The sequence below is a fragment of the Lepidochelys olivacea genome (genome assembly GCF_965140295.1).
Source record: "Lepidochelys olivacea isolate rLepOli2 genome assembly, chromosome: 14".
In the NCBI taxonomy this organism is placed as follows: domain Eukaryota; kingdom Metazoa; phylum Chordata; order Testudines; family Cheloniidae; genus Lepidochelys; species Lepidochelys olivacea.
Window position 1 is genome coordinate 7,240,864 of NC_140424.1, and position 14,563 is coordinate 7,255,426.

The 14,563-nt window shown below is 43.9% G+C and overlaps 1 protein-coding gene across 4 annotated transcripts in view; it reads right to left on the bottom strand.

Moving 5' to 3' along the window:
* The window catches only part of CEP112 (centrosomal protein 112), a 357,759-nt gene that overhangs the window by 247,834 nt on the left and 95,362 nt on the right, over positions 1–14,563 (bottom strand). For all 4 annotated transcript variants that reach the window (XR_014714068.1, XM_084647481.1, XM_084647480.1 and 1 more), the window contains one exon: positions 8,434–8,513. Coding sequence is in view for 3 of the 4 variants with exons in the window: in XM_084647481.1 (XP_084503607.1) it covers positions 8,434–8,513 (80 nt within the window). In the remaining variant the exon portion in view is untranslated. The remainder of the gene's footprint in view (positions 1–8,433; positions 8,514–14,563) is intronic.

The following is a 14,563-nucleotide window of genomic DNA, read 5'->3' on the forward strand; positions in this document are numbered from 1 at the left end:
GGAGGACTGAGGAGGTCTCCGGTGATTATTCCTGCCCTGCTTCCTGCTGTAATCCTGCCTAGGATGAGCACGATAGAAGTGAGGGGTAGGCTGCAGCTTAAAATGTTTCCTTTGAGGGGCTTGTGTATGAAGCCCCAGAGACTTCAATGTTGCCTGTGAGTCTTTCAGGCTGTGAAGCTTAGAGTCTGTTTGCTCCAAGAAAAGCTCTGAGCCATTAAAGGGCAAGTCCTGAATTGTCTGCTGAACCTTGTGTGCGAGGCCTGAAGCCATGAGCTCCTTCTCATGGCTATGGCTGTTGACATCATCCAGGTTGCAGAGTCAGCAGAAACCAGAGAGGCCTGCAAGGAGGTCCTCGCAATGACCTCTCCCTCTTCGAGAATGGCAGCAAACTCTGATCCTGAGTCAGACGGAAGCAGCTCCTAGAACTTGGACAGTGTATTCCACGAGTTAAAAGCTGTAATTGCTGAGTACCACCTGCTGGTTGGTGGTGCAAAGCTGAAGCCCCCCTGGTAGAATACACCTTCCTGCCAGAGAGATCCAGCTTCTTTTCTTCTTTGGACTTGGGAGTCAATCCCAGTTGCCGTTGCCTCTCCTTCTTGTTCACAGACACCACAACCAATGTGCCCGGCTGAGGGTGTGTGAAAAGGAATTCATAGCCTTTTGAAGGCAGAATGTACTTCCTTTCCACCCTTTGGCAGTAAGGGAAAGAGGCGGGCATTTGACACAGTGTTTTGGTAGTATTTTGAATTATCTTAATGAGGGGCAAAGCTACCTCGAGGGACCTTCAGGCACCAGAAAGTCAATTGTAGGGTCGGTCTCCTCCGACACCTCCTATATCTGCATGCCCAAATTTTGAGCCACCTTTCTGAGCAACTCCTGGTGAGCTCTGTTGCCCGTGGCCAATAGTGTGGTAGATGTGCCAGCCACTGCCTCATCAGGGGAGGATGAGGAGGATGCCCATGGGGGCACTGGGTCCTCCTGTCCCTCTGGCTCGTGGAGATCATCCTGCACGATGCATCTTCCGCAGCGCCAGGAGAGGCACCGGCTTCCGGCCCCATGCTGGTCACCACTTCAGCCTCTGTGCTGGCCAGGGCACCAGTCTCATGGCTTTGCATAGGCTCCTGGTCTACATGTGATGATGGAGCGGCCTGTGCCTCTCATACAACTGATAGTGATCTGGACCCTGGACCCTGGACATGGTGGCAGGCCCACGGGGTCCAAAAGGGCCGTTGAGCCGGCACCTGCCACTGCGGTGGCCACGGCATCATAGGCAATGGCTGCCCCTCCTCCTGTCTCAATCTGTGCTGAGAGCAGTGAGGGTTCTGCATAGATTCATATGATTCCACCTCTGAGTCCGATGATGATTCCAACGTTGGTGACCAAAGCAGTGCAGAGCGAGACAGTGCCAGGGAGTGGTGCCAAAGCGAGGGCAAATGGTGCTGCATCATAGATGGCTTGCCCTTGTAAGGCACAATGCTTCTTTGTGGTGCCAGGGGACTGTGTTTTCATAGCTATAGGGTCCCTGGACACCTCAAAGGTGTCCGGGGTGGAGGGAAGATCCAACTCTTCCACCTGAATCTCCCGCACTGGGGATTCCACAAGAACCGGACTCGACAGACCTCCTGCAAGGCTGGAGTTGATGGTGCCAGCTTTGTTGAGCCGGAGCAGGGTGTCTCCGTGCGGAATGCATCCCGTTAGCAACTCCTCGCTCCACTGCTCTAGTGGGAGAGCGACCTCTGTCAGTCTTCTTCTTGTTAGACACCAGTATATGGGAGCAGTGCCAGGCACTCGCACTGGAGGTGGTCTTCGGCGCCGGGGAGTGGCGGTGCCAAGGGTCTCCGGAGCCCAAGTCCTTTCTCAGCGCTGCAACCTCTCTTACACAGGTGGCACACTCTGCACCTAAGTGCTGGGCTTGGGGTCAGACGGTGCCTGTGTCGGCTGGGGGTGGAGGGCTGACTCCATGAAGAGCAATTTTAGCCTGAAGTCCCGATTCTTTTTAGTTCTTTGGAGGAAGCCTCTACAGATTTTACACTTCTCAGAATTTACACTTCATACAGGAGTCGGGTGGGTCTCCTCTGGGCATAGGCTTTTGACAGGACCGACACGGTTTGAACCCGAGACCCAGGCATACCCCGGTCCCTGGGAGGGGATGAATGTGGGGGGGGAGGGGAATCCCCAAGTGAAACTTATCTTAACTAACTATAAAACTACTGAAACCTAACTAATCCTAAGTTAACTATTTACAGATACAACAAGAGAAAGTCCAGTAGGGGATCGCTTGCCATAGCAAGAGAAGAGAGCAGCTCCATTGACCGTAAGACTGGCAGTAAGAAGGAACTGAAGAGACAGGGACCTACCTACACCACCATGAAGCGCAACTACAGGGGGCTCCACAGCCAATCTGAAGGGTACCACTAGGGGGAAAACCTTTCAACGACTGTGCACGCGGCATGCACACACCAACTTGGAATCGCCATGAGCAAGCGCTCGAAGAAGAAACAATTTCATTGCAATACATTTAGGTGAAAATAGTTACAGTGAATGTGCTCCCCACACAAATACAAAAAGATATAGAGTATAGACAACCGAAAGCTTGGAAGTTCTAGTTTAATAATGTATTGAGCATTTTGAACTATTCCCTGTTTATTTCAAATACTTAAGGGATTATCTAAATAAAGATGTATAGACTTCTGCTTTGTGCCTATTCTTACTGTATAAAATTGACCGTGCAGTTTTTAGTAAAAAACTTCTGGTTTGTTTCAGAATAATCTTTGCTTTTTTAAGAAAATTATTTCTGTAACTTTGAAATAGTTAGGCAAAAAATAAATTGGGCTAAAACATATGGAAATAGTATTCTACATAATCAAAAGAGGAAGAAGCAAAACTTGTCACAATTGCATCTGCTGTGTGTAAATCATTCATACACCCAGAAAATACTGGGTTTGTTGTAAATTGAAAATTTGATCAAGATGAAAACTCAATTCAAAACTTAGTTGGTGCAATGTATCTCTTTTCAGTGCAGTGTGTGCCAATTCTCTACACTATTTCAGTTACCTTTGAAAAAAGGAGAAAGAAAGATTACTTACTATTAACTGTAGTTCCTCGAGAGAGATGCCACTGCACATTCACACTAGTAGGATGCACTCCTGGCACCAGTAAGCTTCAAAAACTTTCTAAAGCAGTGTCCCCACTGAAACTATAAAAGCACCACCTCACAGAGCCAAGTATTTGGAGATGAGGTTTCTAGAGGCCATGTGGTCCCCTACTGCCTCATTTCCTTCTGTTAAACCCCAGAGTCCTTTGGAGAGTAAAACTCTGAGGAAAAGAGGAAAGTGGACATAACATGAATATATACAGGCAACACTCAGAAAAAAAAATGGTTACCTACCTTTCGAAACTGTTCGTCAAGATATGTTGCTCATGTCCATTCCATTGTACGTGGGCACGCGTCCACATGCACTAATGATGCCTGCGCCGATGATGCCTGAGCCCTAGTCGAGTGAGCCATCACGATCGCTGGCAGGGGCACTTTCGCCAGCTCATACCAGCAGCAGATGCAAACCATGATTCAGGATGAGATTCTCTGGGTAGACACTAGGCAACCCTTCATCCGGTCCACGACAGCAACACGTGAACCGCTTCCACTTAGCCGCATAGGTAGCCCTAGTGGAGGGTTTCCTGCTGCCCAGCAGGACCTGCTGGACACCGGTGGAACACTGCCGTTCTTTCCCGCTCAGCCACACGGAAACAAGGCCATCAAGTAAAGCGCTGCCAAGTTCAGATGCAGCAGGGTCACATGGTTCTGGGACAGTAGACCCAGCCTTAGAGGAAGCTGCAACTGGGTGGCTCTGTCCTGCTTCACCTTGAGCAGGACTCTGTGGATTAACAGCACTGGCAGGAAGGCGTACATCAATGCTCCTGACCACAGAATCAGGAAGGCATCCGACACGGAGCCCTTGTCCCTGCCCAGCAGAGAACAGAACACATGGCACTTCCTGTTCTGTCTGGATGTTAACAGGTCCACCTGGGGAGCTCCTCACCTGCGGAAAATTAGGCTGACCACCTCCAGATGGAGTGAGCATTCATGGAGAGACAAGAAGGATCTGCCAAGGCGATCCACCAGAATGTTCTTGGTTCCGGGCAAGTGTGCAGCCCGTAAATGAATGGCATGCCACAAACAAAAGTCCCAGAGGCTAAGTGCTTCCCTACAAAGGGCCAAAGACCCAGCACCGCCCTGCATGTTGATGTAGCACATTGCAGCAGTATTGCCCGTCAGGACCTGCACCACCAGGCGAACTGCTCTGAGCTTCCGGACATTGATTTGAAGGGTTAGGTCGTGTTGCAACCAACGGCCCTGGGTATTGAGCTTGTTCAGATGGGCTCCCCAGCCCAGATCAGATGTGTCTGAGATCAAAGTGAGCAGGGGGGCCTGGGGTGACGAAGGGGACTCCCTGCAGCACTGACTTGGGATCCCATCACTAGTCCAGAGACGCGAGGACATGGCTCAGCACCGCAACCACTCAGTCCAGGGGGTGCCTGCTGGGAACGTAAACCGAGGCCAGCCACATTTGCAGGGCCCTCAGATGAAGCCAGGCACGGCTTACCATGTAGGTGCACGCGGCCGTGTGGCCCATCAGTCGCAGGCACATGTGGGCCATGGTGAGCAGTTGGCTCTAAGTCTGACATGACCTGACATTTTTAACTGTAAATGTCTTCAGCAACAGGTTAAATTAAAAAGCACTCTCCCAGTTATTCAAAAGGAACATCCATTAACTTTGTCACCTCCAAGATCCCAGATCAGGACAGGTTTTCTGACTAGTGGAGATATCTTAACTAGTCCTTTGAGGAATCTTATAATAGTGGAATGGCTGAAGAATTTTCAATTGCCAACCGAAAACAGTACGTTGAGATGTCGATAGATCACTTTGAATGGTGACAAGGAAAAGCTCAGACTTCAGGTATAATACATAGTCCAGAATAGATAAAATTGGGGCACACCTGGGGACAGGTTATCTGTTGCCCAGAGATAAGTTCTTTTCCATTGCTCAGGAAAAAAAAAGTTACTAAACTTTTCGGTAACCTACTCTTTGAGATGTTTTCTACATGTCTATTATACTGTAGGGGTGTGTGCCTCTAGCTCAGTTGTCAGAATTTTTCTCCCCCCATGGTACTCTTTGGGGCAGCTCACACTGCATGCAGGTATAAAGAGTGGAGTCACCTCCAACCACCACCAGGTCCTTTTAGACAGAAAACTCCAATGCAGAGGGGTAGGAGGGCGGGTTGTGGAGTGGACATTTGCAACACATCTTGAAGAACAACAGTTATGGAACAGGTCGGTAACCATTTTTTCTGCTTTGAGTGATTGCACATGTGCATTCCACTCCTAGTGACTCACAAGTCATGAAAACAGATGATGGGATCAGAGCCTTTCTAAACAGGGACTGAAGGACAACTCATCCAAATCTTGCACCATGTCTAGCTTGCAAACAGGAAAACAAGTCCAAAATCTTTTTTTTTTTTTTTTAAAACACAACTAAAACTTACTATCCTAATATACTGAAGACTAATCTAACTATATAAACACACACTATATTTACAAATGCTGGGAGAGAGAGAACTGTTTTGGTACTGAACAGAGTTCTGACAACCGTCACAGGCAGTAAGAAGGAAATGAGGGGTCTTAGGGGAGGCTTTGCCCTTTACACCTTCATGCAGTGATGCACGGCAGCAATGGGAGCTTGAGCCACCAAATGGATACAGATGAGGGAAAAAGTTTTCAATGACCCTGTGCTGGGCTCACCAACACCAAGACTGGAATGCACATGTATAGTCACTTGAAGAAGAACTGTGCGTTAGGAGGTCAGGTGACACTGTTATATGATGATTTAGATTGTAAACTCTCTGGAGCAGGGACTGTCTCTTATCTATGTTTGTGCAAGTCCAAAACAATGGATCTCCGGTCCTAACTGGGGATCTTTGGGTGTCAATATAAATTATATATATAAAATGATATGGGGGCTTTCTCATGACAGCTCCAGAAGATCTCAATACCATCCCCTGCCTGTTAAATCTAGAGTACTCAGAAGGATACTGGCCTAATCTGATTTTTCTGATCACCAATAAAAATAATGTAACTAGTAGAGAAGTATGAAGGAGATCTTTGCTTCAGTCCAATAGAATGCATCAGATACAGTCTCTGTCCATCTCACTCTGAAGCAAAACTGAGGATACTTTGCAATGAAAGATTTCAAATTTATCCAGTTCTTTCTCTTTTAAATCAATAGGATTATTTATAGATTAAGGTACTACTCAACACTATTAAGAATGACTGGCCCTAAATTAACATTACATGTCAACATTTTCAAAAGTGGATGTCTCAATATGCTGGAATGTTCCAATGACCACTTAAGAACATAAATAGCTCTTTTATTACACCTAAGTGTTGATTTGAGAATCCAGTTATCAGATTTAAACAGCCAATTAAATAGCTCAATTTGGAAAAATCGTCGCCCACATTAAAATCTAAACTCAGATGTACAGCATGTCTCTTCACGTAGCTTGAAAAATTCACTACTGAATTAGCATGGCAGTGAATTTTCAAGACACATAGCATTTCAAAGTACACATCAAAGATTAGAATCCAGGCCTCTGACTTTAATTTTGGCCCCCTGTGCTTAGACTCAGATACTACACTTTAGATCAGACACTACAAAAGGTTTACTCCACATTAAATGAGGTAGTCTACTTTGTTCATTAATCATTGACACAATGGGCTACTTAGACTGTGAAAAGCTGTCATACCAGATGTATTATGTCAAAACAATTGAAATGTAGGTTTTAAACCCAGATTCTGCCTTCAGATACAAGGGACAAATCCTGGAAAATCACTTACTAGATGCAATATGACACACAAAATGAGCTCAAATACAGCATCTTAGATCCCAATCAGCCTTTTTAAATCTAAGTGATACAATTTCTTATGATTCTTTCCTGAAAATAATGTTAGTGTGCATTTCCAGTAGTCACTTTTTAGTGAAATAAAACGGATAAGTTAACCTGTGCCTTCTTCCTGCATAACACCTCTAAGATCTGGTCTTTATTCTCAGTCCATACAGCTAAAATGCTCATCCAGGTCCTCATCATCTTGACTACTGCAACCTCCTTCTCTCTGGCCGTGACAAATTCCATCTTGACCGCTTACATCCTTCCAAAATGGTGCTGCACAAATTATTTTCCTGGGCCATTGCTTTGACTAACCCTCTACTGGCTCTCCATCCTCCACCATATCTAACACATATGATCTGTCTTCATTTTAAGGATTTCATGGCATATCCCTGCCCTACTTATAATATCTTATACAGTATCAAGATGTCAATCCCTGGACCCACTGTGCAACTGATGCCTACCTTGCCCACCAATTTGTAAAATTTTCCAACAAGCACCTTCACACTTTCTCCCATGATCCCCCTTTTTGAACGGGAGGAGCTCCATATAGAAATGTGCAAAGGTACCACATTTTCCTTCTTCAAATCCCTCCTTCCAACTCTCCTCTATCATAATGCCTACTACAAACTCAACAACGGAACAGAAGATGTGTGTCATGATGGCTGCTATCATGCAGATTGGTATTGTTCCTCAAACTCCCCGAGTCTATTTGTTGTATCCACCTGTTGTCTTTCATTTTATACTTAGATTGTAATCTCTTTGGGACAGGAACTGTCTCTTTTTTATATCTTTCGATCTTATATACTTATATAATGCCCCTCACTGCAATATCTGAGCACTTCCCAATCATTAATATATTTATACTCACAAGAGATCTGAAGCATAAGGAAATACCGTGGGGGGTACTATTATCCCCATTTTACAAATGGGGAACTGAGGCACAGAAACTAGGTGACTTGCTCAAGGTCACAAAGGAAATCTGTAATGGTACAGGGAATTGAACCCACGTCTTCTGAGTCTCAAGCTAGCATCTTAACCACTGAATCCTGTTTGTACAGTACCTAGGAACTTTAGGAACTACCACAATATAAATAAACAACAACAATACATGAACATTTCAATTGTAACCTGATCCCCCTAATAAATGTACACAACAACTAATCTTCAGTAAGGAATATGGTCTGCAAACATGTCAGTTCTAAACTGAAGCTGGTTTGAGTTACTTAAGGGGAATAGAGCATCTGAAACCACTAAGTTCTATTTTGTTACATTCCTATCACTTAAAACCAGATGAACTGATTTTTTTTTTTTTAATTTTTACAGCTGACTAATAAAACCCTAAAAATAAGGTTTTATAATGGAAAGCTGACCCAAACTAAACTATAGGAGTGTTGTTATAAAACACAAAGCATATGGTCTACTTACTGAATTTGAATAAAAACAGAGACATTTAAAGAAAAAAATTATTCTTTATCACGTCTCACTTACTTCAAAGCCTCTTCCAGTTTGCGAATTTTCTTTTGAGCATCCTCTCTCTCTTTATCAAGGTCATTTTGGAAGCCATGAATCTACCATTTCAAAGAAAAAATTTACATTTTAGCTACTACAGCATGTGATCAACAGAATGATTAAACATTATTTCAATTTTGAACTTAACAAATTAGTTTCATATAGGTTTAGATAAGAAGTTGTTGAAATATAATCAACATATGTAACGTGATGTTTCCACAGTTCAAACAAAGTTTGGGGACAAAATTAGCAGCAGGCTGAAACTATCAGAATATAACCTTCTCTACTAGTGTGATTTTTCTTCCTGTCCAAAGAAATGTTAAACTTTTAGTGTTAAAAATACAGTAACTGTATTAAAAAGAACTAGTTTTTTCTTTAGTATCAATTGCCATATGAGGATACTGAGAGATCATGAAATAAAGGGTAGATAATGAGAGAGAGATTTGTCTGAACCATATCTTTGCCTAATAGCCTAGACAGAAGTTCCTACTCATTGACTTGTTTTGAATTTAAACTTACAATGGATTTTTATAAAGATGATTTTTTCACAAAGCATTTTTTTAAAATATGATTAAATGGGTTAACAAAGTTACTTAAGCATACTGGCCACAGTATAACATACATTCAGATACTACGGCATCCAAGAGCAGTTGCCCCGGGGAAAGAAAAGATACAGAGGAAGAAGAGAACTGCACTACTCTAGAATTCTTCACCCTCATTGAAATAAAAAGTGAGAGTGATTCAACAAGCATGTGAGAAAGACTGCATATACTCTCAGCCACATTCTTCAACAAGCACAAGGTAAATCAAGGTTTATTAATCTGTTCTCATTTTGAAATTCTTGGGTACTGTAATTTTGCAGCGTATGTGAACTGTGCATCTCACCTAAACACCCAAACAAATGCACACCCATTATAGTTTACAGAATCTTTAACATAAATATAACTCCCTCAGTCAGCCAATATATGTATATACTTTTACACACACACACACACACACCCACACACACCTTTCCTCCTGTCACATGTACAGATTCCAAAAGATGTGTACAGACACACATGCTTACTCTATCTTACAGGCCCCATTTCTTCTAATTTCGTCTTTTTTCTCTTTTTTAAAATCTATTTAGATTATAAACTCTTTGAAGCAAGGACTGCTTTAAATGTTTGCACAGCACCCAGCACATTTTGGGTGCTATTATAATACAAGTAGTAAATAATAATGATTTTTTAAAAAGATTACTGACTTCTGGGAGCAACCAAGCTGACAATTTTGTTCTTTTAAGGCCTTACATGGTATAGATCCTAGCTATCTGAGATCACCTCTCTCCCTGTAAACCATTTCTGAGCTCCTAGGCTTTTTCTAACATGCCCTACCTTTTAGTGTCAGGTGGCTAGTAGCAAATTTTAATCCATGGAGGGTTCTTTACTCTGATTCTGTTGGACCAACAGGGAGAAGTGAGTTTCAGTGTTTGTCAACCTTCCAGGCATGGTACAAAGCACATCTGTTCACATTGGTTTTTGCCTAAGGCAGGTTAGGTGTCAAGGTTTTGGTTTGGATTTTTTTTGTTTTTTGGTTTTTTTAGCATTGCTGAGGTAACAGTGTAGAGATCTTTGTGACAAAAATCGTAGTAAATTTAGGGGCTGTTCTTCTAGCACCCAATTATTTGCAGCATGATGTTTGATTAATATGAATATTCTCAGAGGCTCAGGAAATAGGTGCACAATTTTATGCATACCTAATTGAAGAGATTGCATGGTTCTGCATAAATTATTATATTTATTGATAGTATATAAGAATTGATATTAGGATAAAGTGGGCATTAAATATTTGTTAATTTCAAAGTAATGAGTGTGATGAAATTACATCAGAGAGAAAAAGAACAGATGGAGCAAACAAATAAAATTTGGTTTATGAAGTACAGAAGTCTAGAGTGGCATTGAGAACATTTAGAAGCAATACATGTGCCATCAACTAAAAAGTGAACATGTACAAATGATGGGAAGTCACAGCTCTGATTCCACAAAGCACCTCTGAAGTTCAACAGAAGCCTCACGGGGAAAAAAAGAAAATTCAATCAACCCCCACACCCTATAAACGTCTACAATATGAACCACAAGAATCCAGTACATTTTAGCTGATTACATATTGCAAAAGTATTTGCACAATATGATCAGAAATCATATCTCTAGAAAATATCTAGGCAAGAATCTGTGTTAGTATCAATGACCTTGAATGTCTGTAACAAGATGCAACTGACACACTCCAGCACAGCATACTGATATCTCAGATGAAAAACAAGGAAGGAAAAACACAGTTAAAAAGACTCACTAATAGAAAGTTGCAGTACAGAAGCTAACTGTGTGGAAGTCTGAGTATTTAGCTGGTTTGGAACAGTCTCAGAGACAGAAGGATTTTCCATTAGGGTGATCGGAAGTCAGTATTTACTGTCCTAGCATATTATATATGTATAACAGCTGTCTCAAGAACTGCTCTTGATAATATTGTATCACAGTTACTACACTTAGCTGCCTGTTTGGAATACAAGCAGATTATTTGTAAAAAGCAGGTGTTTCCTTTACTTGTAAAGCCATTTAGCCTAACCGGTTCCTGATTTAGTAGATTAGTATCCTTAATCAAACAGTGACATTTAGGTTTATTACCTATTATTTGTTTGATGTTCAAGGATCTTAACAGGGAATAGTCACCATAGATCAATAAAGGTTATTCGATAGTGGTTATGTATTTAAGCCAACAGATTATACCTGATAATGCATGCTTCCTTTACTCAAAAACAGGCTATTGTTTTTAGAATTTTATAGCCGAATCTGCCCTCCATTTTATGGGCATATGTAAATAACATGGTTCACATGTATTTTTTTGTCTCATCTCAAAGATTTTCACAGTACACAGTTACATTAAGGCTTCTGAACATGTGAACACCTGTACTGATCTCTATCAAAACAAAAAAGTTTTACCCATGTTGTTTATCATCACACAGTTGTATAATCCATCCTGAAATAAGCTTTATTGTATCTATTTCAGGAGTCAAAGGGCATATTCTCTAAGGGATGGGATGACAATAGTTGTTCTTGACCTGAAGCTCTCAAGAGATATCACAGAGATAGAAAGACAAAAGAAAGCTGAACTGAAGAGACAGTAAAAAATATGAACATGCTAGGAAGTAATAATTCCAACTCAAATGTGTATATATATGTATATGTGCGCACATATATTTTGACCTGGTTCTACATCAGTTTAGATTTGAATTTTTCTTGTAGCAATGACAATTGTTTTGGTAATCATTAATAATTTTAAAAGAAAATTGTGTGTGCCATTTAAAAATAAGACTCGTTTATTACATGTAAATAACTTCATTAATATATTATTAACGTTGCAAAGTCACACATTCAAAAGTTAGGCCGTTCTAGTAACACCACCCACCCGCCACAACAGGCGGGGGAACTTGATAGGGCCAGCGGTGAAGAGGGCCAGCCCCACAGCGAGAGAGAGAGAAACATACTCATTGAAGCTCTTCCCACCCTCTTGGAGTCTTCTGGCACCCACTGGCCAGTTGTGGGAGAGTGGTGCTGATTGGGCCATATCTCCTAGCTCTAGGGATTTTATCTGGAGTCCAGGCCATGTGGAGCCTCTTCCAGCTCCATTCCTTAGAATTAAGGTTGCCTGGGATGAGACACTTTGCCAGTGGGTTTCCAGACATATTTGCTGACAACAGTGGAATGCTGAGACTCAGGGAACTTGGGCTCCATTACAGGCTCATCTACCCTTTCCTCCTAAGCTTGATCCCTTCTGCCCCATCCCCTCTAACCAGTCCCAGTCCATATTACTCCACTGGCTCCTCGTCCTACTCCCATTCTCCTCACCTAGCCAGGCTCAGTCTCCATTGTTCAGGCTTTTGATCCAACTGCCAGTCTAATTGCTCAGCAAGTCTTAGTCCACCCCTGCAAGCCCCCATCCCCATCTCCTCCTCTCCCATTTGCTATCGCCAGTCCTCCCCAACCCACTCCTTGTTTCCAGTTTCTTCATGTCCAGCCAATCCCAGTTCCCTCCCTGACTTCTCCATTCTGGCTCTCCCCCTGCCCACAGTCCCTTTCCCCATCTCCCTCCACAGGCTTTTCATCCAATCTCTGTGTCATCTTCTCACCCCACACCTCCAGGTTCCTTAACCCAGTCTCTTTGCCCAGCCAGTACCAGTTCTCCCTGACATCCCAGCTCCTTCTCTCCTCTTCTCCCACCCTATCGGTTCCTAGTCCCAGTGCCCCCCTTAGCTCCTCATCCAACCTGTTTCTCCCAAACCACTGGCTCTCCGGTTCCCCAGTCTTTTCCCTCCCTAGCTCCCACACATTGCCTTGCCAGTCCCAGTCTCCATCCCCAGTTCCCAATCTCTGTCTCCCTGCCAGCCTCCAATGCCAGTCTTAACTTTCCCCCCTCCCCCAGGCTCCATGTTCCAATCTTTTCCCTTAGCCCTCCCACACAATGCCCTAAATCCAGGTCTTGTACCCTCTGAATTTGAATCATACAACTTTCTCCTCCATACTGCCTTGCAGGGGGGATAAGAGCACAGAAGAGACAGACTCCCTGCTCTCAGTTCTGGTGCCCAGACCTATCCCTTACAGGAAAAGTTCAGCTTTGCCGCTGTAGCCCTGAGCAATATGCTCAGTCACCTTTTAGGGATGGCATAGTCCTGTTCTGTCACACACAGGAGCTGAGAGTGGATTGAGCGTGCTCAGTCACTCTGTGGGGATAATGCATGACCAGTCTAGTTAGCACTACAAGAGGTTTGAGCATACTCAGTCAGGATGGAATCTCTAGATTAGGTTACACAGAGAAAAAATATAGATCCAACATGGCTACTCCTCTCACAATGAAATCTTGTTTATCACTCTCAGACTCTCACTCTCCCCTACTGGAAGGAATTATCCAGTGCAGCCAAAGACTTGTAATTCTAGCATAAATATTCTGTAGCCAGATACTGTCCAAATTATGCCAACCCACCTCGATTTTGACCTTCAACATTCTCATTATTAAATTCTTGGGTCTTTCTTGATGAGCTAACTTTACCAGACTGAATTATGGGGTTTTTGCACATGCAAATAGAGTCTAGAATAACACTGAAACATTTCCACTTGTGATGCAAGACAGGATTTGAATTTTGGGCATGTCTATGTAAGCGGGGGAATAGTCCCACTATTCTGGGGAACCTTCCTGGCTTCTATACTACCCCAGTGAAGTGAGCTAGTGAAAGGATTTGAGTCCTCACTCCCACTTCCTTTACCCAGTGGCCTCCCTGCCCTTGAGGACTCCCCTTCCACTCTCCTGTCTGGCAGAGTCCTCGTAACCCCAACAAGGATGGGCCCAAGATTCCTGGGGGGCTTGACCCCCAACCCTGCTGTGGTCACCTAGGACAGGGGCTAGGGTGTCCCCACTCCGGGGTACTCTCTCTGCACTGGGAATCTCTCTGACCAACTGACCATTACATACAATTTAAAGCAAATGCAAGTTATTTAATCAACAATTAATTTTAAAAAGGATAAGGAAAAATGGGAAAGGTTAAAGGAAACACATCACCCCGCTCTGTGGCAAGGAACATCACAAACAGTGTCTCTGGAACGTCAGGGCAGTTCACAGTCTGTTCCTTGTAAGTCCCAGGCCTTCTCAGGGCCTGGCTGTGCTGTAGGGATGCTGTGAGTTGGACACTTGTTCTGGTGGTGGCCACACGCTCTCAGGCTCTAAGTGTTAGGACCCTTCTTCCCAGTGTCACCCCCGCCCTGTCAGGGTTACGATCCAAGCCTGGCCTGCAGAGCCGCTTGGCTGAGGCGTCTCCCTGTGCTGGGCCCGCTGCCCAGGGTCCCCCTTGGTCTCCCCCGCTGCTCACCGCACCCAGCTCCAGACTGCTCCTGCCCCAGCTGCACCACTCTGTCTCTGCACTACTGCTGCTGCTCTGCCTCCAGCTCCCTGGGCTGCTTCTTTGGCCCCTCTGCCTCTGGTTGCTGCAGCTCGGCTTCAGGACAGGTATGTTCTGCAGGCTGCTTCTGTGACTCTGCTCCCAGCACTGACCTGCTTCCTGGGCTGCTTTTCTGGCCCCTCT